At 37.4% G+C, this 27,462-nt stretch overlaps 1 protein-coding gene across 1 annotated transcript; it reads right to left on the reverse strand.

Annotated features, from left to right (window-relative positions):
* slc43a2a (solute carrier family 43 member 2a) lies at nt 1-27,248 on the reverse strand. The gene is made up of 14 exons (XM_052106629.1): nt 27,083-27,248; nt 25,261-25,482; nt 21,382-21,610; nt 21,223-21,278; nt 21,056-21,132; nt 10,844-10,936; nt 10,631-10,764; nt 10,201-10,403; nt 8,069-8,212; nt 5,522-5,648; nt 4,937-5,069; nt 4,332-4,405; nt 4,122-4,245; nt 1-3,143 (listed from the first exon to the last, which is right to left on the reverse strand). The coding sequence occupies exons 2-14, from the start codon at nt 25,418-25,420 to the stop codon at nt 2,982-2,984; spliced, it is 1,716 nt and encodes a 571-aa protein (XP_051962589.1). The 5' UTR covers nt 25,421-25,482; nt 27,083-27,248; the 3' UTR covers nt 1-2,981.
* Between the last annotated feature and the right edge of the window lie 214 nt (nt 27,249-27,462).

Below are 27,462 nucleotides of genomic sequence, written 5' to 3' on the forward strand. Positions count from 1 at the left end.
TAATGCGTATTTTCAGCATGACTATTTTCATATACACCAGAAATCCACAAACATTTATTAAAAATGTATCTCAGTTTTTATGTATTTTTCACATATCTGATATTTTGTTGGGACAATTATTCCAAAAGTCATAATTTGCCATATAGTGATATAATGAAGTAACCCAAAAGCCAAATACAGTATATAAACACCCACAAAAAAGAAAATAGAAAAACAATGTACACATACTGTACATATAACAGAAAAACAACCTACAAAAATAAAATGAAAAACAATAAAAATAATGAATGCACTAAAAGATACAATACAATACAGGGAGAAAACATCAGTGTTACAGACAATCTTTTCCGCTTTTCACCAACAGCCTCCCTATAGCATCTCTATGTATGGGCAGTTTGATCAAAAATCAATATATAAAACCAAAAACACATTTGAATCTTACTGTATTGGGAAAAGAATGAACATTTAAGGTATGGCAGTGAAAAAAAGTGCTATTTCTCGTTCTGAGAGCAAATGATTTTACTCACATTCATTACGATTAGTACAGTACTGCATTGGAGTGGTATTCACTTGCACTATCTAGGCATGTTCAAGCAAATGCAGTCCATCAAGGACACACATCTAGCCTCAGCTCCAATTAAATATTCACATGAAGTGTGACAGACAAAAAGTGGCGGGTGTTGTGTGGATCTGACCCTTTCGTCAGTAACAAGGGGTCGGCCATAAAAATCTGGTCACATTTATGGACAACACATTCAATCCACTATTAAAGGATCCTGGAACTTCTAACAACTTGAAACTTTGGGCATATGAAACAGGTTAGATTAAAAGGTGCCAGAATGGTCTATTCAGGTACTCAGGTTGTACAGTATATTGTGAAATAAATACTGTTAAAAAGAGGACGTGACTTCAACCTCTTCCAATCAATCTTTGCAGAGAAATATTTTGGTGATCTATACAATACTGGCTTGCAAATGAGTGTTTTATAACTGGATTGTCATCAAGCATGTCTCAAAAATCTCCCCTTTTATGGTTGTGATTTAAATTCAAGTTCTTGTCACCACAAGGTGTGTCTGTGTAGGAGTAACTAAACGGCCACCACTTGACCCAAATAGAAATGGTTCTATTCCTGTTTTTGTTGTTGTTGTTTTTTAAGCACCTTAGTTAAATAGTCTTATTTCTTTATGGCTAAAATGTTTACTGATACTTGTATGCATACAAGTCTGAAACAATATGCATATACTTTGTAATGGCTAACATAAGCACCTCTGTAATGAGACATTTTTTTTAACTGTAGTGCAAGATATTCAAGATCATAATATCTTTCATTTACCCTAATTTCTTTACAGAGTATATATACTGTGTATACTTTATACCACGTCTCGATTTGTACCCTTCAATGCACATAACTTAATGAAGTGACAGAGCAAAGCTCGAAGGGATCATATTGCAGGTAAATACATCTGATATGAATTATTATTATTACTTGAAAAGCGAAACACCCTGAATAATTCAAAGTCAAAACAAACGAGTCATACAAGGAAAATGAAGACCAACCAGTAGTATTGTATGGGTAGTAGTATAGGTAACAGACCTTCAGATTAACTGTACGATCAGTGTGGAATAGTATTGCTGGTGAAGATCAGTCACTCTTGATCTGAATGTGAAGCTAATCCACACATATCCAGTCCTTAACTGAAAGACTATTTAAGACCCATAAGTACAAAATATATCCAAGTTTGAGAAATGCCAGTTCACATCATCTTTCCCTTTGACGAATCTACATGCCAAAGCAAAAAATAGCACAAATCTCTCTTCACAATTGTGCACAGATTACATTGATCTCAATTTCTATGGACTAAATAACATTTAAAATCAGCCCAGTCCAGAAAAAACTGCAGTTTCATGCTCATGCTGTCCATAGCATGCTGGTATATATGAGATTAAAAAGTGAAATCTGCCCCTTGGGTTTTTGCATCTGTCCATTTTAAGTAACAGCCCAGAGGAGACAATGATAGCCACTTGTCTCTAATTGCAGAGGGCACAACTGGGACAGATACTGTGCAGAATATTTATTTTTTAAGGTGGTTTTAACAACCACAATTCAGGGCCAACTGGGAAAGGAGGGTCCATGTCTTTTTTCATTCAGCTTGTCTGACAGATGAAAAACAAGACGACAATGAAAGAAATCTCGAATTTCAGGAGCTTTGCAGGCTTGAGATATGTAATGTCTTCAGTCAATTTTGCTACCTAACTAACAATGAGGAAAGTGTTTTGACCTATGTTGCGTTTGAAAACGAGCTTGATTACTGGCTAAACACTAGTGATACACATTTAATACTCTGTTGAGGAAGCATTGTCAGACTGCCTCAAACCTGAGAGAATTTCACTGACTTTGAATGCTTCGCCTTTCGTATCGCCATAATGTGAAATGCTAAAACAAAATAACACAGGAAAATTGTAAAGGACAGAGTGCGCCTTTCTCTTCTTTCTTGTCAGGCAATACATAAAGTCTATATGTTGCCCTTGTCTATTTCCAGAACAAGTGTATCATATTATGGGTGTATGGCCTTCTGTATTAGAGAAGAGAGGGCGAGAGCAGAGGATGTGGCCTTTAGCTCTGAGACTTGCCTTTCACAGTGTTCATTCAGACCACTTGTCTTGGGAAAATGTAAACGTGTATTTGCGTGGCACATGGTGAAACTCTCTCAGTTGCTTTGGCTGTAATTGTGCCTGTTTGTGTGTCACAGAATGGACTGTTGATCATATGTGTTTTGTGATTGTGGTAATTCATCAGTGTTTGAGTGCAGGCGCAGACTGATGGAGGGAACAGGGAGGTATTATCACTTGTCTTGTGGCCTGCAGCCCTCTCACCCATTTCCCTCCTTCCTACTGCTCCCTCTCTCTCTCTCTCTCTCTCTCTCTCTCTCTCTCTCTCTCTCTCTCTCTCTCTCTGGCTGCTGTTATATGTGCATTTAGAGTCAGACAAAGGCCTCGGGGTTGGTGCTGTTGTTGATCTGAACATAGATCTTGGGGTCGTCCTCACGCTCCATCTTCTGTCTGCGCAGCTGCCTGCTGTAGCACAGAAGATAGCTAGGGAGGCAGAAACCCAGCATGGTCAGGACCAGTAACCCAACGTTTACCTGCATAGGAGATGGCAAGTTTGAATATAAGATGACACCAATATTTCCAGTGAATAACGACTTCAATTTCAATCTGTTTCACACATAAAGTGATCAAATGGCTTCAAAGACTCCAAATATAGTAAATGGGCTGTAATAACTCACCCAAATATGAAATAGTTCACCCAAAAATGAAAATTCTGTCATAATTTACTTGTTCCAAACCCATATGACTTTCATTCTGCCTTTTGTGTTCCATGGAAAAACGAAGTCATACAGGTTTGGAGCAAGACTTTCCATTTTTGGGTGAACTATACCTTTAAATGTTTAGATACACACAGAATAATTTAGCCTTAAATAGGACTAGAGAGTGTGTGTGTGTGTGTGTGTGTGTGAGCGTGTATTTATCACTTTGTGGGGACCAAATGTCCCCATAAGGATAGTAAAACCCAAAATGTTTGACCTTGTGGGGACATTTTGTCGGTCCCCATGAGGAAAACAGCTTATAAATCATACTAAATTATGTTTTTTGAAAATGTAAAAGTGCAGAAAGTTTTCTGTGAGGGTTAGGTTTAGGGGTAGGGTTAGGTTTAGGGGATAGAATATAAAGTTTGTACAGTATAAAAACCATTATGTCTATGGAAAGTCCCCATAAAACATGGAAACACAACATGTGTGTGTGTGTGTGTGTGTGTGTGTGTGTGTGTGTGTGTGTGTGTGTGTGTATGTGTGAGCATGTATTTATCACTTTGTGGGGACATTTTGTTGGTCCCCATGAGGAAAACAGCTTATAAATCATACTAAATTATGTTTTTTGAAAATGTAAAAATGCAGAAAGTTTTCTGTGAGGGTTAGGTTTAGGGGTAGGGTTAGGTTTAGGGGATAGAATATAAAGTTTGTACAGTATAAAAACCATTATGTCTATGGAAAGTCCCCATAAAACATGGAAACACAATATGTGTGTGTGTGTGTGTGTGTGTGTGTGTGTTCAGTACTCACCCAGAGAGGATCTCCCTCCAGTGGGCCCATCATGGCCATGAAGAGAGGCTGCTGCAGCAATGCAAAAAGTGCGCTAATGAGAGACTGCATTCCTGTCAGACTACCGAACTGAGATGATGGGTACCTGCATATGAGAAACATATTTTTTTAACATGACAAACAACACTATGAAATACTAATAAAAACCACAAACAGAGAAATTATACTCACACAGCAGCATACAAACCGCCAACTGCAGAGTGGATGAAGCCTCTTACAATAGTGTGCAACACAAAGGACAAAATCTAGGAGGAAAAATAAATTAGTTTGAGATTATAATTTTAGTAGATATTATTTGTAATGAATAGAAAATTAATGTTAAAGGGATAGTTCATCAAAAAAATAAACAAAAACAACTGTCATCATTTAGTCACCCTTATGTGTTCCAATCCCGTATGACTTTTTTTTTGTCTGAAAAAAAAAGGTGATGTTAAACAGAATGTTAGTCTCAGTCACCATTCACTTTAATTGCATTGTTTTTCCATAAAATTAAAGTGAATGGTGACTGAGGCTAACATTGTGCTTAACATCTAACATTTGGGTTCCATCAAAAAAAGAAAGTAATGCGTGTTTTTTAGGGTGAACTATTTCCTTTTTATCCTGCCTTTGAAATAAGGTTGTAATCAATGCTGCCACTAAGGGGCACTACTGCGCTATTGCAAGTGCACAACATCCCAGCGCAATGGCTGCAGTAACGTGAGTGGCTCTGCACCATTTCCGCTTCCATTAGGTAGACTATTGTTCTGCAGTGGGACAGATGGTTTTGCAATTAGCACCTGTAGATGAAGGTTTGGCACCAGGCAGGTCATCCCAAAGCCGACCAGCAACAAGTTAGTGAAGATAAACGCACGGGTGGCGTTGCTAATTTTCTGGATCAGCTTGTCACGTTTCTTTGGCTGAGCAGGATCCCTAAGAAACAGCCAAGAGTGCATTATGTAGGAGTAATGCCACATTAAGATTGTAATCAAACAATAATTATGGAGCAAGTTGTTTGGAGGTATCAATGCTAAAATTATGGATTCTTGATCTGTTTGAGGTCAGAGAGACAAAAAACATAATTGAAGTGGAAGTTTGCTCAGTAAATTACATTTACTCATCCTCTTGTTGTTCAAAACCCATATGACATTCTCCCATGAAACACAAAAGATGTTTGGCGAATGTTAGTCTCTTTCATTGAATATTTCCATACAATGAAAGCAAATGGTGATTGAGGCTGGTATTCCCTAATACCAACATCATTCCTGTTTGGGATGACTTGCCAATTTTTAATTTTGGGCAAAATTATTTTTATAATTTTTTAACCCAAAACATTAAAAGGTAAAGTCAATAAATAAAAGCAGAAAGCGCATCATGAAACTCACATTGTGACTTCTTTCTCATTTTCGTCCTCGCACTCTTTAAGCCTCCAGTCCATGATGTAACCAATAACGGGGGCCGTCATGAGACAGAGCAACTGCAGAACCCCAAAGATAGATGTGTACATGCTCACTGAGAGAGAAAGAGAAAGAAAATTTAGTTTTAACATTGTTAGACAAGTTCCCAAACAGAGTAGGTGGACGGATGAACGATTAGATGGATATGATGCTGTGTACTGACTTGCATCAATCACACCAATCTCTAAGCACCTAGGTTTCGCTTCATGCTTTTACATGACAACATGAATCAGTGTCAAATGAAGGTGGAAGCAGTGGTGGTGGAGGGGAAAGTGGGGAATACATGGTAGGGGTGAATAAAGAATGCATCTAATTTTGCCTGCAGTCTTACCCATTTCCATCCTCTCCACTGAAAAGACATCAAGCAGCACGAAAGAGTGCAAACAAAGGACAGGAGACAGACAGTAAGGAATTAGCAACGTCAACCTGCTGTGCCCATCCGAGCAGATTTTAAACAACTATGATTGATTGTTAGGCAGTCAATCACTGCGTGTGGCATCATAGAAAGCCATTATAAAGCAAGCTGTCAAAGGAATACAGAGCGTTAGTGACCGGCCACTTTTTCAGCTGCCTTGGACCCTGAAGTGATTTCAAAATATTGTTAAATAAAGACTTCTGAACTATGAACATGTCCAAAAAGCTCAGAGATTAGCTAAAACTTAAATTTGACACAAATCAGAAAACAAGACAAAGGTACAAGACTGTGTATTTAAACTATTTTACTGTATGAGACAACAAAATACTCACCCCACGAAGCATTGTGAATGATGTAATGAATAAATACAATATAAAATGATTGATGTATAGTCAATGATTATTTAAGTATAAAAACTATATACTTTAAGTTTATTGCAAAATATTCAGATTTAAACAATAAGTAGTTTGAAAGCATAAGCTATTCACAATGCATAATTGGTTTGGGCAGTCACTGTAGAGCTCCTAGTCCATGGTTTCTAACGACTTCTCTGATTAGTAGATCTCTCTTCAGGATTATGGGTAGAGTAGTTCTTCATCAGTATTTTGACAAATTAAAACTTTTTATACAGTATATAAATGTATACATTTGTTACATATATAATTTTTGTATATATTATGGCTGTCAAAATTAACGCATGTATATGATTAATTAAAAAAGTTTAATGCATAAAAAACGACTTTTCATGTGGAGATTAAAGCAGCGCTTGATGCTGGCTTTGATGCCCTGACGTGAATCATGAATGTGGCTTCATGATTGTTGTAGCAAAGTGAATAGCCACAGTCTGCCAAGTGATTAATATTGTGGAGGATGAGAGTTTACGAGATATAATGGCAATGAATATTAATTGTATGGGGGGATTAGTTATTTCAATTAGTCAACCTCCCACTTAAACTTTGGGAAACTTTTAATTTTACTTGAATCGGTGCAGTTTTAGTGCATTTCTATCTTAATACAGTGGAAGGCTTTGTTTGGAAAATGTAAATAAAGCATTATATTGTTACATATTGTTTTTTTTTCTTCTAAAAAACGAAATTAAAGCATTTGGACAAGAAAAGAAATATACACCTCTCCGCCTCAACATTAAAACCACCTGCCTGGAGCCTGGGTAGCTCAGCGAGTATTGACGCTGACTACCACGCCTGGAGTCGTGAGTTTGAAACCAGGGCATGCTAAGTGACTCCAGCTTGGTCTCCTAATGAACCAAATTGGGCCAGCTGCTAGGGAGGGTAGAGTCACATGGGGTAGCCTCCTCGTGGTCGCAGTTAGGAGTCTCAATGAGGAGAGAAGCTTTAGTTAATGTTCACATCAGAATGGGGAAAAAATTTGATCTCTGTGATTTGGAGCATGGCATGATTGTTGGTGCAAGACAGCTGGTTTGAGTATTTCTCCTGGGATTTTCACACACAACAGTCTCTAGAATTTACTCCGAATGGTGCCAAAAACAAAAAACGTCCAGTGAGTGGCAGTTCTGTGGGTGGAAATGCCTTGTTGATGAGAGAGGTCAACAGAGAATGGCCAGACTGGTTCGAAATGACAAAGTCTACGATAACTCAGATAACCACTCAGTTACCGTTCAATTGCGTTGAGAAAAATAGCACCTCAGAATTCCGGCGCGGTTTTGATGGCACGAGGGGGACCTACACAATATTAAACAGGTGGTTTTAATATTGTGGCTGATGATTGATTGATGTTGACTGCAACATAATTGACTGATAACACTAATATATTTAGAATTGTAAATCACACAGACTTGTGGTTTCTACCGAAGCATATATCATCACTTAATCTCTGAGCTCATGCATTTCTTTATGGAAAAAATAAATGGGATGTTTACTTCCAGAAACCTACTATTGTGCTCTATTCTATAGGCGACAAGCAGACACTTCAGAGCAATAGACACAGTGCAGTATACTCTATGTTTAAGGTAGAATTAAGCTTCCTGTTTGGTAGCATTGAGCAAATATTTTAAACATGCAATAGATACTGAAAATACACACCTTTGTTTAGGTCTCCATCAGCAAGGGACTCCAGAATATTGTTCATGGCTCCCATGTAGAAGATGAGTCTGAGCTGAGTCACACACATTGTGATGAGGCTAAGCATGAATATGGGGCTGAAAATGCTCTGCATGAAGGACTGGGCTGCAAACACATAAAAAAAAAAAAAACATTTATTATGCAAGAAAGTGATCTGGACCATGGGCATAGGGAGAATCTGCAAATTGGGTGGGGTTTAAAAAAATATGGGTGAACCAATTGGTAATTTAATTAGCTTCTTAGTTATATTTCAACAATGTGCACTGTGATTGGATGGGTGTGAGTGGCAACACTTTAATTTAAACATCTGCTTTAAGTCATACTACAGTATTGTGCATTTTTGCAGTGATTGCAGGTGAAGTGTGTACATTTTTAGATTTTTTCTCCTATTCTATTAGTAAGCCATTTTGTAAGTTGCTTCCCCTCCTAAAAGTGTACAAACCATGGTTCAGTGGTATAATCAAAACAATGCTCCGTTTGTTTGAGCTTCCCAACTGTGAAAACCACAGTGAACTTGGTTACCTCAATGAAATCAAGTTAAACCCACACCGTTAAAACATGAGCATGTGGGGAAATGCAACAACACATAATGATGTCTTGTTTGAATGGAAAATAATTCTACAGGTGGTTGGATGTCCAGGCAACGCATCAATGCTTTGCATAGAAACTCAGAGGCCGAGGGTCAGGGTTTTTTAATGATCCACTAATTCTGGTGCTGTTAATGCACACTGCTGATCCACCTGCCAGCACTGGAAGGACTTTATGGTGGCCATCACAGCTGTACTCTATGTTTATTACCTAGTACTTTAGGAATTTGGTGTGCACCTGATCTGCGCTGAAACACATGCACACACACAAACAAACTACCTCATTATTCCTCTAAGAGCCTTAGGCATTGCTTGACATAAAAATTAGAGTGCACAAACACTTTTCAGTGTGGCAGCAGTAAGGCGGACAGTAATTGACTGCGGTAATGGAAACATGGTGTGGTAAAACATTAGTGCACTATGGATGACAGTTAGAAAGGTTCAGCATCAGTCTCTCTTTCTTCATCTCCAGCTGTATCTCTAAAGCTGGCCCTCTATCTGCCCTCTTCTTTGCCACCTTCCCCTGCCCCTGCCAGTTTAAGAATGCAGTCCGAATCGATTGCACGGTCTGCTTACTAAAAAAGATCCCCGCTGAGGGTTACAGAATCCTAAAGAGGGCCAGTGGCAAGCGAGGGCCCTGACATGTTATTCTGACATGTTTGAGTTGAATGTGGAATAATTGCACTGCACAGAATTGGTTTAGTAGAAGCAAAGTGCAAACAGCATGTGTGAGCTACCACACAGAGCAGGTATGGACTCAGTAACCCTTCAGCTTCTATTGGACAAGCCCAAATCCAATGTGGTTTGGCAAACTCCAGATGTCAGAAACTGGGCATCCCTGCTGGCTTGGGCTGATGAAGGGATCCCCATGCACATTAAAAGGGATTTACTGAGAACCGTTCATTATCTGTCTGATTAACTGTCTGACTGTCTGACTGCATATTCCTTGCATGTCTGGACGCTTAAAGTGTGCAGTGAGGGGGAAAAAGTCGTACACTGGCAAGAGTTAAGTCTCTCTCTCTCTGTTCTGTCCAGTTTGTTCTGAAATATGCATGTAAGCAGGATTACATATATCACTTTGAAGAGCAATGACTTTGCATAAAATCAATGGAAATTATTTATGGTAATCCAATAACAACATCCTTCCATCATAATAAACAATCAATTAATCAGCATTACAGATTTCTTTAAAATACTTAGAAATAGGGATTTCAAGTAATTCTGTAATAGAGTAGTCTAACATAAAAAACGAGTAATCGATTACTTGAAATTTAGAATTTAAATTCAACTTTTAACTTTTAAACCTGTTTTTCTTATGAAAATATTAGAACTATTTATTTACAACAATATATAATATAATATAATATAACTTGAAGATCTAAAATAATTGTTGCAGAATCTTCCATTTTATTTGCAAAAATGATGTCTACAATATGAATCTGTGACTTCATATTGTATGGAAAAATCTATAACGTCCATGATGTTCGGTGTAGAAAAGACACTCACAATTCTCTTCAGGCTTGCTTTGGACCTCCAGATCAAGGGTGGAAAGGCAAAGTTTATTGCCCTCCTGGGTGGCCATCTGTTTTGGATGGTTTTTCATGGAATTGCCTACACTCAGTCTCCGACCAACGGTGGTCACCTGCCTGTAGAACTGTTTGCCTGTGATCTTATGGTCAAAGCCCAGCCAGCTGAACTTGAGCTTCACACTGGTGAAGAGAAAAACAGACACTAAATGAAGGTTGAGATGCATCACAACAGAACCTTAAATAAATTAATACAGCAAACCAAATAAATGGTATTGTACTCTAATATATTTTTATGACTATGATGCAAGTTCTTAATATTTAGTAACCGATAGATATCGGAGCAATGTATTTGGTCTCACTGACCAAAAGTCTCAGGTTTAACTGAATATACGGACTGAATTACATACGTGTAATCCATGTCCTCAGGTCCTGGGAAGGGCTCGAGGGGCCAGTTGAAGAAGCAGTTGATAAAGACCAGGCCGGCACAGCCAGCCCACACCAGCAGGATAGTGATGAAGGCAACACCGAGGTCGTAAATCACCTGAAAAACAGTCAACAGTCATCATTATCCAGTTATTTAACCTAGGCCGAAAAATTTGTCCAACCTGGGGTTGAGCTACCTTTATCCCTGGGAATGTGACGGCAGATGAGGCGTATGAGCCAATCATGAGTGCAATGAACGTCGAACGAAGATCACCAAACATGTTGGGAAGCTGAGAAAGAGACAGACAAGGGATATCAGAAAACCTCTACACTTTTTAGTTGCACATTATCAAAAATATTACTGAATACAGGGCTTCCATGTTTTTTTGACCAGTGAATTGCAATGAACCAGTGTGTGTGTGTGTGTGTGTGTGTGTGTGTGTGTTTAACAAAGCTCTGGCTAAAGAGAACGAGACCTCAAGCACAACATTTTGTAGGTGTGTGACACACATCGGCCAAAATCAAGTTGTTCTGAAGCAGCTAATGAGATACTGGCTTTGTATACTGCAATAAGAATAATTTTAGACCCATTTGTTGACTGTGCTGGCCGGCACAACGTCACAGATATAGAAACCATTTCAAAAATAGAAAGCCCTGTCACTCGTCATGTGTTGAGGCTGAATAGGACACAGTGTTACGTTCCATAATTCATGTATTCTAGATAAATAATATGTCAGAAATAAGCATAACCCTATAATGTACTTAAAAGTAATTAAATTAATTGAAAGACAGTAACCGTAATCTTATCATTTTTTTTAGATGATATACTGTATTAGGACAGAACAGGTTTTAACTGTGACAAAACATGTCAGATATAGAGGAGGGTATGAAAGTAAACATTACTTTAGTTACTGTGATATTCTCTGGAGGGAGCAACATGTAGGTAGGGGCACATCGTATGAAAAGGCAACTGCATGCCATGAATATTTTAAGCAGTGAGAGAAAGTGTGAGGGACACTGGAGAAAGCTTGCATAATGCTGTTTCCTTTTAGCGAGGCGGAGGAGTAGAGCACAGGCTGTACTGTCAGGGTAAATAACTGTCAGAAGTCAGAGAAAATACAACAGAGGGACGAGAACACCATGTTCAGAACAGCTGAGATTATTAGAAAGACAAAAAATAAGAAAGAGAGAGAGATAGAGATTATTCCTTATGTTCAATAGAGAACAATAGATGTCCATTATCTTTTTTCTCCCTACATCAATATTTCTGATTAAATTCGTACCACTTTACAATAAGGTTCTATTCATTAATATTCATTAAATGCATTATGAACTAAGAATGATCAATGATATTTAACAGCATTTATTAATATTGGTAAATGTTAATTTATAATTATACTATTATACATTGATAGTTCATGTAAGTTAATGATCCATTTACTAGTGTTAACATATACTATTACATTTTGTAATTTTGTTGTTTATGTTTAAATTGAAAGAATATTCCAGGTTCAATACAAGTTCAGCTCAATCGACAGCATTTGTGGCATAATGTTGATTACCCCAAAAAATAACTTCATCTCATCCCGCCTATTCTTTAAAAAAAACATTTTTTTGGAAGGTTTATAGGCGAAAACTTGAAGCTTATAATTTGATAAAAGCACTTACATTACTTCTTCTGTTAAAACTTGTGTATTATTTTAGCTGTAAAGTTGTTTAAATCATCGTTTTAACAGTCGTTTTCATTTTTTTTTTTTTTACATTACTGTATGTCATCGTGGCAACCAATTTGTAAATTGGCTATAACTTTACACAGAAGTGGTTGATTAATGATTGTAGCACACTGAAAGCATGATAACATGCATAGTGTTTACATGTTGTGGGTATGCTTTTGAAACAGTGAGTATTTTAATGTTTACGGATTGGTCCCATTCACTTCCATTGTAAGTGCCTCACCATAACCCAGAAGTTTGGTTTTTAAAAATAAATAAATAATAAAAAAGGAGGGACGATAATTGGTAAAAAATATTTTTTACCAAGAATAATAAATGTTGTAAAGTACTGCTCCTTGTTAGTTCCTGTTAACTAAATGTAATTAATTAAGTTAACAAATACAACCTTATTGTAAAGTTTTACCATTAAAATGTATATAAATGCATGAGGGAAAGTGCATGTTTAAGTGCTGTGTCTGGTCACATCTTGTTTTTTTGCATACTACTAACTACTTCCCTTTAGTAGTTCACTTTAAATAATCTATTTCATTTTTAAAGAACAAATATTCAATGAAGTCTCTCAATAAATATGGTCATAAAAATGCTGTTTAGCATGTCATACAACAGGACAAGTCAACTGTCCAAAAGTAGTTTCATTTTATTTTATATACATTGTTATTTATTTACCATTTTGGCACCTTTTCTCCTGACACTCAAATGGAGTGTGACATTTTTCCAATACATACTGTAGCCTATTTAGTATTTTCTAGGTATTTTCCTTTTTCCTCTGAGAAAAAATCCTTAATTCATGCTACATAAGCTGACAGCTGACAGCGTTTCCATATCACATTTCCTCCAGAACTCGCAGTTCAACATCAACACAGATTTTCCAAGAACTCTCTGGACATCATCCACTTCCCACATACTTCACAGTCCAAACGCTGGTTAGAGGCAGAAATGAAGGAAGGCTCTCCCTTGGAAACCGACCCAGACATCATTCACTGCCTCTAATTAGAACAAAGGTCATCTCAGAGCCAAAACATCCCAGATAACCCTTACAATAACCCTCTCACACAACCAATAGTCCCAAGGCGGAATTGTGCCTGTGGCTTAAGAGGCTGTATAAGAACAGCTTTGGCTAATGGACTGTGGATCAGGGCCTGAGGGCCAGCAGCAGAACAGAGCTCCACATGATGGGCCTGTCAGACAGAGAGTAATGGCTTTATCTGGGAGTTGAGTTACATGTGAAGTTCACAATTTCAACAACACTGGGATGTTTTGCTTAGTCAGACAGATCACCAGACTCAGGAGGTCATGTGATCTCATAGACAAAGAGACACAGCAACAAAGGCTCTTTTACTGACATTACACTCATCATATACTATAACATTATAATGCCAGCGCCTTCCGTGTTCTGCTTGTGCTACAATGCACTTGACCAGTGTTGATAACAAAACTGATTGCCTCAGAGGCAAGTGATATTGCCTGGACAAAATCCACCTCTTTGACAATATCTGGGTCGATAAGGTCAGGGGAATCCACTGAGAAATTAAATAACAGTCCTAAATTCATGGCCACTGGGAGAGAGAGAGAAAACACAATCATTCTCTATAGAGACCCACTGACGGTATTAAAAACATAAACAGATACACAAGGCAAGGGCTCTCAAGCTTTACCTGACATGAGTTACATTGGCATAGCTTCATTTTGGGTTAAACCTATCAAATGTCAAACTCTTGGCTTTTAGATATTGAGGAAATTTGATTGCATAAATATGTATCCTCCTGAGACCCATGACTGCTGTGTGCATTTTCCATTTCCCTGTTTGATTTGTAACTAGTAGCACCTAATAAATGTGCAAAAAAGTAAAAAGAAATTCTAGAGCAAATAGTTTTCCTGAAAATTGATGGCAGCATATGTGGACAGTGGGACTAATTTATGAAATTTTAAATTATACCAAGCTATAGAAAGTCGGATTTATTACATCAAATTGTTTAATATGTTTCCAGTGGTGTTGGTTATTCATGTTTTTCAGATGTTACAGTCATCACAGCTGATTTTCTGTAAAGCTGTTTTGGAACAATGTGTATTGGGAAAAGCACAAATAAAACTTTAAAAGACTTTTATGTCACAATGTTTTTTCTACTTTGGGAACAAAATCTCAATGTTCTCTTTGCACTGTCAAACAAACAACTGATAGCTAGTGTTGAAGTGTTATTTTGTTCCCCACCAGTATTCTGGTTGGTTGGTCCCGCATCCTGTGTTCATCTTGGCTACTAAGCGCTACTTACAAGTGGTTTGAGATTGATCAGTTGAGAAGTTGTTCATATAGCCTCAGTGTGTTTTTAATCTCTTCTATTCTATACAACTGATCTCTTTAATATACAGTATATTCCATACAGCTCAATATACGATATGCAACATAATTTTTTACTTCTTTTATTTAACTTCTTATCATCAATTAATTATGCAATTCGTTTTTAATAATTTAGAATGTTTAACTAATAGGTAGAGTGTTTAAACATTCTAAATTATGTGTTTTATCAAGATGTGTGTTTGAGTAGCAAACTTAATATCAAGACATTAAAAGTCATTTAAATGACATGTTTATTAAAACGAATAATATTTCAAATGAACAATTAGAACAAAGGGATAGTTCACCTAAAAATGTAACTCTCTCATCATTTCCTCACCCTCATGCCATCCCAGTTTTGTATGACTTCTTCTGCAGCACACAAATGAAGATTTGTGCCAGGCAAAATCGTTTGTCAAAAAAAATAAAACAATACAAATGTGATTGATAGCACTCATTATTGTTCAGGACAAAGTGATATATCACATGTATCTAACAATTTTCTTTCCAGTACATTTATTCAGCCATTTACTTTAAATAAAAAGAAAAACACAAGCAGTTTTTCTACTGTCGGAACGACAAAGTGTCAGAAGTTATTGAAACGATAACCATCCAATCCGAAGGTGTCGTCAAGCTGGTGACGTATAGACAACTTTCCTCCAATCATTTGACATCTAAATATATCAATTGTGGGAGTTGCTGGAATACGGGTAGTTAAACAATAACACAGTGCTGAAGTATTTTGCCAATCAGAAATTATCATAATTAATTCTGATGCAAGTAATAGCCAGCATCGTCCAATCACTGCCAACCATGTTGAAATAAAATTATACATTATAAATTCTGAATCTATGTTCTGATTTGTCCCATTGTCCCATGTCTGCCAACCATGTTGAGTGGTTCAAACATCATCTGCAGCCTGAAACTGAACTTTTGCTAGGAAGTTTGGATTTAATGAATTTGGCTTCAAAGGAAAACTATACGATGCTCCCTTGTTCCCTATGTAGTGAATTACTTTACCTCCAGTGTGCTATCTGTATGCACTGGTCTCAGAACAGTTCAAAATGCATCATATTTTCAACCTAAATCAATTTAAAGCATCTGAAAGCATATATTTTTTTTTTAATAATACAGGATTTCTAATAGAAACCTTGTGCTAGTGTACACATAACTGTACACTGTGTTTAGCAGCATAGTGTTTCGCAATAAATCGCTCAAATTGTAAAAATGGTTAATGGGGGCCTGGGTAGCTCAGCAAGTAAAGACGCTGACTACCACACCTGGAGTTGCAAGTTCGAATCCAGGGTGTGCTGAGTGACTCCAGTCAGACACCAATTGGCCCGGTTGCTCGGGTGGGTAGTCACTTTGGGTTAACCTCCTCATGGTCCCAATAATGTTATTCTCACTCTCGGTGGGGCGCGTGGTGAGTTGTGCGTGGATGCTGCAGAGAACAGCGTGAAGCCTCCACATGCTCTAGGTCTCCGCACTAACGCGTTCAACAAGCCACGTGAAAAGATGCACAGATTGACGGTCTCAGATGTGGAGGCAACTGAGATTCGTCCCCTGCCACCCGTATTGAGGCGAGTCACTCAATCACCATGAGGACTTAGAGCACATTGGGAATTGGGCACTCAAAATTGGGGAGAAAAAAAACTAGAGACACTAATCTTATGACTCAAACAGGTTTCAATGTAAAATGTAATTTGATTTCTTATCAGATGTCGTTTGGTTGACGTTTCTCCCAAAGACAAACTCAGCTGTGATCGGCACCATGTTGTTTTGTCACTTGATTCTGTACATCCAAAATGTAACCATTTACTTATCACACAGAGTATTTTGAGCTGAGATCAGTTGGTTTAAATTAAATTAAATTATGCGTTGTATATAGCGAAGCCAAAATACAACGTCCACGCATGTGTTTTGAAAAGATGCCTTAGAACAAATTTTGGAAAAGCGCTTTACAGTTGAACTGAAATGTAACATGTAATAACCCTTTAGTCTTATCTCATGGCATCTATGAGGCACGTACTGTACATAACAGCTAATGTAAATATTTCAGTATCTCACCTTGAGCGTGTTTCTACTGGACGTATAGGATTGTGAGAAATGGCTTTATATTCTAAGAATGTTTAAAATGTGAGCTATTTTTGTCTTGAGCTGCACAGAAGCTTGAGATTTCATTTGGAATCAATGTCCATAAAAGTCACTGTCTGTAATCCTTGATTGATTTTCGATACAAAGGAACTTCAGCTGCTGTGCACCGCTCTCCCAAAAACATAGATCCAAATTGATTTATGTGTGGGGGTTTTTGGGCAAACAATTCGATGAAGGCTTTAATGAGGAATCATACCAATCATCAATATGAATTTGTTGCTTATTCATCCCTGTTTGTACAACATATGACCACAGAAAGCTGTCAAATCCTTTTTCCAGCCCTCTTGTGAGGAAGGACGGTGAGTCATTGTAAACGGAATGGGGGAAGGGAAGATAAAATGGCTCATCATAAATGCTACTACAAAAACACAACAAAGATAAAGAGGAAATGAACATAGGGAGAGAGAAATGAAAGAAACTATTCAAGGCAAGCCAGTGAATGCTAATAATGGCTGGCCACATCCTGACATAGAGTCAAGGTAATGACTGGGATAGCTATTGCCAGTATATTCATGCTATTTAACAACTATTATATAATTATTTGTTCTAAAATTAATTGGCTATGTTGCACTGGGGTGCTTGGAATGATTCATTATAAAATAAAAACTAGTACACCTCTTTGAGCCAGACTCTGATGGAATACACCAAAATGACCTTCAAAACTTGACTTGGTTTGAATGGCAGGAAAAGCATCTCCCTGATAAAAATGATGTTTACTGATAAAAACATGTCTGTTTACTGAGTTATTATAGGCTAGTACTGTTTTCTTAAAGGAATATTCCAGGTTCAATACAAGTTAAGCTTAATCGACAGAATCTGCGGCATAAGGAAAGTCAAAACTCTTTCTCTGCCATGATAATCAGATTTTCAATTCTCGTCTTCACATGATTCAGCATCCTAAAGAATGGCATGAAAACACACACACACAAAAAAAAAACTTATTAGGATGTCAGAAAGTGTATAGAAGAGACCATCTGGTATTTTCTTTTTCTGGAGAAAAATATGACAATCAGTAGATGTGAGTGTCCATTTTCTCGACACTTAATCTCATTGCCGTCTAGGAGACACAAAATATTAAAGAGATCTTATTTATCCTATCCTATGCGATGACACTGCTGTATTTGTTTATGTGCTTAATGTTTGCTTCTGTTTGTAAGAAAGTGGGAGGGATGGGATTGCATTTGGAAAGACTTATGGAGATGATTGCTAGCCACAGAACTGTTGGATGACAGACAGAAAGAGGCAGAGCTAAAAAAGGAAAAGAACTGAAGGAATGGACAGATGAGAGATTGAGGTCAGACAATGAATCATTGGGAGGCTGGTGGTGGAGGGGAGTCGGGGACAGTCCAGCCATTAGCCAGAGAGCTGAGTCAGTTTACTGGGAAAATATTAGAGGTGAGTTGGGAGGAAACACGAGCTCTGAAGCTCTCACTTATTGCAGCTGGTCCATAAACTGCTGAGTATGCAGACAAAGAGAGAGTACGAGAGACAAAAAGACAGGAAGAATCTGACGGCAATTTGCCAGTTTCAGTGCCATATCAATAACCTCTTAGGGTGTGTTTTTAAAATGTGTCACTTTGTTATCTATGGAATACAAAAGACATTTTCTTTTCTGGTGTTCAGTAAAGTTTAAATCATAAAGTCTATAAACTAGATTTTTACATTTTTTAAAGAAAGCGTTTTTTGTTTGTCCAAATGCTACGGTGCTGTGGGTGGTTGCCAGTGTGTTGCAATATATTTACTAGGGTGTTCTGGGTGGTTGCTATGTGATAGCTTTCTAGTCAAAGTCCACCATAAAGTCTCTGTAATATTTTGGTCTCTAAGTGCCTCCTTAAATGTAAGATTTGCAATTTTTTCACCAGTTTTAGGCAAAATCACAAGTCTAAAAAAATTTGGGTTGAAAGTCAAGAACCAGATCTTATTTGGAAACGTATGATTCTCATAACTTTCGTTTCTGTTAACGAATCTTGAACGTGCCTTTTTTTAAGCGATGCGGAACGTCAAACTAAAACACTGATAGTGTTTCCTGCTGCGCTATTCAGTGGCAACACTGCCTTACTACAGAATCTACAGCGTGAAACACACAGCGCATTCAGCATAGTCCAATTCTTGAATGATTGACTCTTATGAACCTTTTATTATCTACAGTGTAAAACATACAGCGCAACAAGTATAATGTGGTTCCTGAACAAATTACTCTGAACTGTTTTTTTAGTAGTAGAATATGTAAGCACATTTTTGTACAAAATGTTTTTTTAATATACAGTTACATTATGACTATTTATTGTATTGCACTTATGCCACTAAATTGTCTTTAAAAAGCCATTATAAAGTCTGTGCAAACACGCCTTTCTACAAGAATTGTATTAAATGTATCTCTGATTTTATTTATCTGCTCTGATGTAATCTGAAATGATCTAATCATTTGGCAACACACTGCTGATGGTGGTAAATTCAATAAGAATAAAATTTCTTTCATCTAAATATATCTTCCTCAAAAGTAAGAATCGTTAATGGAACCGTAAAAGGAAACGGAATCATTGAGAAGAATCTGAACTCTAATCGTTAAATTCCTAACGATTCCTATTCCTATAGGAAAGTAATAGCACACATCTACTCAACAAGCTGCATTTGAGGTATTGTTCATAACCAAACAGTATTAAATAAATTACACCCAGAAGTTTAGTACTTAAGTGTTAGCTATTTTGAACAAACCCCTATGTTAAAATGCCCTAGCATGCACCACTAACAAATCTAATAACAGTAAAATTTATAAAGCTCTTGATTGATGCACCCAAACAACAGATGCCAGACAGAAAGAACTAAAATATGAACCCCAAGTTCAAACCACTCACAGCAGTGTAAAACACACAGTTATAGACAGCTGGGAAAAGGTTATAAGAACACAACAGCTGAACAGTCTGTACTCTTCAACAGAGCACTCATGCATGCCAGTTTTCTGTCTCTTTCCCACTCTCTTTCTCTTTATTTTGTTTAACAGATGGAGCTAGTGCAACCAGGATTAACCGGACATGCTGAGACAAGGTAGCACATGAACCTGAGATAGAGAAACAACAACACAAGTTGAGGACCTGGTTTTGGTAATGGTTGTGCAGTTAGAAATGAACTCTGGGGACCCCAGCTGAGGCTGTGACCTCAGAGCAGCAGGCAGAAATAAGAGACAACCACCCATCATTTGGAAATAAGGACAACTTCCTGTTTACTTCAATCATCTGTTCTCTTTTAAAATCTACTGAACCCAATGAACTCAATGAACTCTTTGACGAATGCCTTTATCACTAATATTGTAATAATATGAAGAGATAAATAAGATAGCTCTGTACTAAAACCTAGTGAGCTGCCTGCAGTATACAGCCTAGATAGGCAGCCTTCTAATGTTGCATTCTAACTGAAATGGAACCTCACAAGTGACTGATTTGGAATGCTCTACATATGCAGCAACTCTGCACATCACACAAATAGCACTCCTCAAGTGAGGCGCATTGAAGAATAATCATATTGATTCTAATAGAGTTTGATGTTAGCATCTTGCAAAGCTAACAACATAATATTCTAATAAGTATAAAAATGTATAGCACACACAAATAATGGGTATAACAGGCATGTACAAAAAAAATTAATTAATAAAGTGTACATAATTAAAGGTGCACCCAGTACATTTTTCCTCATTAAAAAAGTTGAACTAATAAAATGTCCTTTTTGTATGTAGAAAATTATGACCACTCAAATTAAAATGAAGAATCCAGTCATATCAGTAACCTTATAAAAGCTGTTTTATTCTACATAGAACATTTCTTCTTTCTCTTTTTTGAAAAGTAATTGTTCTGTTTTCATTTTAAGTAATTATTAGTAAATTATTGGTAAAAAGACAATCACATCTCTATCGATACCCCGTGATTCCTAGTATGCCCTTGTGAGCTGCTGGCACTTCTGGGAATCCAGCTTAGAAAAATGGTTATTTGACAATAAATAAATAATGATGCAGCTACTTTTGGAGCAGAACGGCGCTGCATTATAAACCTACATTGAGTTCAGTGGCATGTGGCCAACATATGAGATAGTGCTATAGCCCTTGCACAAAGGATTGTTGAGGACACCCATGGAGCCTTTCATCCACAGCAATTTGAAATCAGGACTGTGATGCAAGGATGTAAGACAGGAGCACTTACTGTGAGCGAGGTGAAGGTCATGCACATGCCTCCAAACCCATTCAGCGCCAGGGCAAAGAAGATCAGAATGGAGAGATCTGCGAAAGAAACAGATATTAAGGTCAATTAAATCAAGCTCAGGCTGTTATTAACAGTAAGGGTGGACTAAGGTGGATGTGTATACATACTTCTAGGGTCGCTGGCTCCATTTGCAATCAGGATGCAAGAGAGGGCAAAGGAGGCACTGCAAAGAGATGATTTTGCATTACTGTTATGATGCATCATGTATTCTACATTAAGACTTGTGTAAAAAAAATTATGTAGTGTATTCATAAGACACCTCCTACCTTCCAAGCAGCCGTAATTTGCGTGGGCCATACTTGTCCATTATGATGCCGAGGGGCAGTGTAATGGCACTGAGGAGGAAGGAGCCGATGGTGAAGGCCAGGTTCAGCATCTCATCTTGCTCTTTACAAATGACCCAGCCATTCATCTGAAGGAACTCCTCCTCCTGACCCGAAGGGTTCGTTGTCGTACCATTGCCATTCTCAGACACATTCTGCCCTGTACTGTTACCTGGAGGTTTAAAGGGAATAGAAACCCAAATATAGTCATAATCTGACCAGGTTTATAAACATGATCTAGGCCACACAGAATCAAAAGCAAATGTGCTGCAAGCTACAAAGACAACAGAAGAATGTCAAAGTGTCCACTTATCATTTTAGGTTATTTAAGGATTTTTATGAACTGTAGAATAATATGCACATGTCTACATTATATATATGAATATCGCTGGATTTCACACTTAGTTATCTGACATCAAGGAAACCAGTTATGATACTCCAGACAGTGAAACCAGAAACAATTTTGTGAGATAGACTGGCCACAACAAGTTCTTTCTCCAAGAGAGATCAGCCAGGAGGCTGGGCAAATGTTCAAATAAACACCCAGATACAGTCAACAACTAGCAGAAATAGCCAGAGTCTATCCGACCCCCAAAAGTTCAGCCAACCTAAGCTGGTTTAAAGGTCTTCATTGGTCTCCTATCCTGGTCTGCTGGTTTTTGAAGGGGTCGGTACTTGTCAGCTGGCCAGGTAGGAAGACTTGGTAGACCAGCTTAAACCAGCTTGGCAAGACTAAGAAACCAGCAAGACTAGTTAAGACTAGTAAACCAGCTCAAGCTGGTTAAAGATTTTTTTCCCCAAGCAGGGCAGCTAGCTAACATTTCACCAGGGCCCCAGGTTGTTTTGATCAGGGATAATCACACTTTGGCTGAGTAACAAGTTTCCTACTTGATATTTGAAGATTCAAGATAGTTGCTTTCCAAGAGTTCTTTTGAAACATGAAAGAGTTCAGTCAACAGCTTTGAAAATGTTCTTGAATAACTTGTTCTGAGCTGGTGAGATGGGGGATGGGGCTGAGGCATATGAAGGAAGCAGTTATGACCATAACAGGGTGGGTTAGAGACAGAGAGCCTTTGTGTAAGGGTTTTGTTTTATGTTCAAATATGATCAGTAAACAAAAGTATGAGTTGAGTTTGTAGAGCAGCTCTAACCTGAGGTGACTGAAGACCTGAAGAAATGGATTAGAGCCCATCAATAGATTATTAAAAGCAGATGGCTGCTGGGCTTTAGATGTTTTTCTGAGTAATGGAGGAACTGCCCTGAGTCAATAAATGGAACATACAGAGCAGTTTCAAGGACTTCTCCATTCAAGTAAAAGTTTTTTTTTTACATTTTCTGTATAGTTTTGCCCATGCAAAACCAAAAATATGGGTGTTGCTATGCATGGAGTGTTTTTAAGCATGTTGCTTGCTATGCAGTTGCTAGAGTGTTCTAGGTGGTTGCTAGGGTATTGCTAAGTTGTTTTTAGGTTTTTCTGGGTGGCAAAGTGGTTACTTACTAGCCCATGTCAAAAGAGCCCACCACCAAGTTTCTATGATATTCTGAGGCAAGAATTCTTAAGAAGAATTAGAATAAATTATAATAAGTTCATAAGAAGGTCTAGCTATTTTGACAGTTTAAGAAAAAAGATTAGAACATTCTTCAGATGTTTTTTCGGTAATACAAAATATTGTAAAAAAGTTACTTAAGTTAGAACAAGAAAATATTAGTTAAGAATAATTTTATTCTTAAGAATTTTTTGTGAATGGCTTGGGTCCCTTCTTCAATCACTGCAAGTATAAGGATTTTTATTAGCCACCTAATATTTAGAGTTTATGGGTTTAAAACAATGCACAATAATAATAATGATGATGCTTGCCTTAGCAGCTTTACTGATTTGCTGCAGAAGGTAGCATTCTATTGAATCCAATTATCCCTGTGTCTCTTGAAATGAGAAAAGAGCTCTGTTTCAGAACCCATTGTTCCACTAGATCTAATCAGCGACGGCAAAAACCAGATATCGCACAAGCCTGGTTTCCCATCTGCTCTGAGATATGGAGAGGTGAGCAAAGAATGGAGAGTCAATTCAACACAAGACTGATGAGGCACATAAACGTCATGAACTAAGACTGTCAGATGTTCTGAGCTGAAGCATTTAGTCAGACAAACATGTTCCTGGTTGATTGGTTGATATTTCCTCATGCCTGCTGATTACAGAGAACCAGCCAGTTGATAATGTAAGGAGGAAAGCTGAGTCCAGAGGAAATAAGTTGGACAAGAGGTGAGGAAATGGTACTCTAATCTCATATTTGCACTGAGCCAACGCTTGAGCCACATCCTTCTGTCATCAGAAAATGTGAGGCCCGCTGTCTAGAAACTAGAACACAGGCTCTGAATGAGATTTGTTGTAATGTAATTCATTGTGGCTTAAAAATTCACGTTTGAGGTATGACTGCTTGTAATTTATGTTGTTGAACAAAACATCCACATATCGTCAAGTAATGTTTACTACAGACCTTATTTTACACATTATAAAAAACCCATAGGAAAATCCCGAGGTAACCCATGGCGAATTATCTTCCGTTTTTGGACTACAAGCTAAACAGCTCTATTTTAAAATGCAGCCTTTTAAGGTTTAGTAATCACGGAAGGCCATATTGCGATTTCAATCTTAATTCAATCAATCATTCAGCATTAAAGGATATAATACTGATGTCTCAGAACTCAAAGTCAATATCTGCAGGCTTCAAACCATTTCAGGTGGTTTCCCTCAGCATGTATAGGTGTATAGGTAAGTGCTTCACAACTGTCACATCCTGTTTTTCCACATTAACGTGGGAACACAAATGAAATAAGACATGTTGTTTGAAGTGAAATCCCCTCCACATATTATGGCAATTATTATTTCTGGAATTTGTATTTGAATGCACAGTGTTTTTACAAACCATGTTACTAATTAAGTATAAATATACCATACATTTTCATATCTGAATTTTCTTGCTTATAACTGATATGCCAATGGATTAAATGTGGACAATAATTGGCCAATAAATATCAGCAGCCGATACACCTGTGCATCCCTACTTCATACATAACCAGTTATCAATGTATATGCATAACTATGATTTATGTGTGTCAGTATACACACATTTTATTTATGGATAATGGATACAGGTTGCTTTAATAAATAGATCTAAACTCTTTCCAAGCAAGCTTTTTGATGGTGTTTATAATTGTTATTTGCAGCACAAGGCAAGAGGGCTTCCAAAGGTGCTTCCTTAGGTGCACTAACTCTGTCTCGCAGTGACTGATGTTCAAGTCTGGATTCCTCCACTAGGCCTGTGATGGGTGCCAGACTCCAAAAATGTTTGTTTGTTTGTTTGTTTGTTTAAATGGTGTGTATTATATCACACTCACCCATGCAATGGCTAATCGGTCAAGTGATTATACATCAAACAACTGTGACACTTTTGGAGGTAAAAGAGTGCAGCCTCTGTTGCGAAAGAAGAGCTTTGAAGTTTTGATTAGGGCAAATCAATTGTCAAAGAGTCTACCGGGAACTGCATTACAAGATACATTTAGGGCACGTTTAATCATGATTTAAAGTTGCCTAACATCGTGCAGTTCAAAGGGTTCTGTGTGAACAAAATGTAAACAAACTCTTATTAGCAGTGTAAGCAATTGTGTGTATATCTAAGTTCAATATGAATGCTGCCCATATAAGATTTGTTTTATGTCTTCAAATAATTATTGGCAGCATACAATCTGGCATATATAATGCATTTATTTCCTTTATAAAGATTCAATAAACACAACCTGTGTAACATTTGCATCCCTACTTACCTGGCTCTCTGCAGAGGTAGGAGTAAAAGCCCTCAGATTTCAGCATAATGAGCAGTGAGCCCCATCCGAGCAGCACAGCAGAGAACAGCAGACTTTCAATAACCGCAGTAATTGCCATCCACCAGCGCCTGGAGAAGGCTGTGGCCAATGATGGGGCCATGGCTAATGATGTTACAGATGCTACCAGGAATAAAGAGGAAATCCCCTTAAACTTTGGCCAGTCTGTAAAAATAGCCATAGAGAAGAGAAAGGGACTTAACAATGAACACTAAATAATAGAATTATATTATGAATACACATTACATATACACGTATACATACACACATACACAATATTGGGTGGGGGACGTTTGTTACTCAACAATGAACAGTAAATAATAGTATTATATTATTAATACACATTACATATACACGTATACATACAAATACAATATTGCATTTTAGATATTTTATTTATTTTATATTATGTCAATCATTCAACAAACGCTGTTTTTCCACAGCATATGGTAAACTTTTATTTGTTGACTGATTCATTTAACTGCAACTATTGCCCAACATAATTTTAATCGAGTTCCTTTGCCTCGCTAAGCTGCAAAACAGTTCATAAACAAAAAACAGCTGAGTTCCAAAAAGAGCATGTTGTTGACTGAAACCCCGCCCGTTTGCCCTCCTCTAACCCCGCCTCACTATCGTCCGATTGGCTGTAGAACGTTCCCGTCTCCACTCATTGGCTACCCTATAAACAGATTCAGAGCGCATCTCCACGTGAGACCAAGATCCAGCCGGTTCGAACCAGTGCGGCGCGAGTCGATCGCTTTATGCAATGATGATTTCTTTGGGCAAAATCTTTTTGACAACAGGGGAAGTGACATTGCGTCACAATATACGATTAGTTTATGTCTGTTTTCCATAAACAACATATATTATTAATTATGTATTAATAAACATGTCATGTAGCCTATTGTATTAGGCTATACCACATATGTAAGGCACATGTGCTTCACAAAAATATTAAATCATAGGAAAAAAATACACTCTGGATTTTATTTGTTGAATTCTCTTTCCTAAATTTGCATGCGTTCGTCTAATGTGCTAATTATCCTGTATCCTGCGGAAAATGAGCAGACCTAAAACTGGTCTAAACTGGACAGGCATCATCAGTGCCTCCGCCTGTGAGTGAACATTTATACCACTCTCCCCATCCCTCCTTCCTTGTGCATACTGCTGTTCACAAGATAAGCTGAATAACATGCGTTGGTTTTATGCTTCACATTATTGTTCAACATTAGACTATATAACTGCTCGCATTGTGAATGACGTCATAGTAATGCTTCATATAAAGAGAGCTGAAGTACGGGCAGTTTTTCACACAATACTGCCTGTCCGGTCCGATAAAAGGTCACATTTTATACGATACCTGTTAAATTAGATATATTGCCTTCGCATATTTGTCTTTTTGTCGAAGCTCATCTTGTATTGTCATGTAGTTACAGCTTTGTTTACGGCACAGACACTGAACAAAGTTGCGACATAAAGCTCATACTCCGCACAACAGTTCACCAAAGCATGCATTTAAATTATGAAATACAGTAAATAATAATTATAATCTAAATTCCGTTGAAGTCATGCGCGTGCTCAATAATATTAAGTGCAGAATTAAACCAATAGCCCAATCCTATTTTTTAAAACGTCTCCTAGTATGTCAAAGTATTACATAAATAAATGATTGCTTCCTCATCATTGCTAACATGAAGTAAATCAAGAACAACAGCCATAACAGGTAAACTTACATTAGAGCATCCTTATAATGAGTCATACTTACAGTACCAGAGACCTTCTCCAAATCTTCGCTTCAGCTCTCTCAGAGTAGGAAATAAGGGTATAAAATACCGTCTGATGCCGATTTTCCTCTTTGATTTGTATGTTCCTCAATTTATTTTCTACCATCTCTTATTCCCGATTTTATATTTGCACCGCTTGCTTCACACAAACAAGCAAACTTCCCCATTGGCTGATTCCTGAGCTAGAGATGAGAACAGCCAATCAGAGAGCCGTTATGAGAATATATATATATATATATATATATATATATATATATATATATATATATATATATATATATATATATATATATATATATATATAAATATATATATATAAATAAATTGACATATTTACCCGTCAGTGCAGACGATTCGCAGA

The sequence above is a fragment of the Xyrauchen texanus genome, chromosome 36 (assembly GCF_025860055.1).
Source record: "Xyrauchen texanus isolate HMW12.3.18 chromosome 36, RBS_HiC_50CHRs, whole genome shotgun sequence".
Taxonomy (NCBI): Eukaryota; Metazoa; Chordata; class Actinopteri; order Cypriniformes; family Catostomidae; genus Xyrauchen; species Xyrauchen texanus.

Excerpts from the sequence above, each read along its gene's own strand:
- slc43a2a (XM_052106629.1), bottom strand. The coding sequence starts at position 25,420 with ATGGCCCCATCATTGGCCACAGCCTTCTCCAGGCGCTGGTGGATGGCA. Across the intron at positions 10,765-10,843 it reads TCACATTCCCAGGGATAAAG|GTGATTTACGACCTCGGTGT; the intron begins GTAGCTCAACCC and ends ACTGTTTTTCAG. Across the intron at positions 5,649-8,068 it reads TGATGGAGACCTAAACAAAG|TGAGCATGTACACATCTATC; the intron begins GTGTGTATTTTC and ends TTTCTCTCTCAG.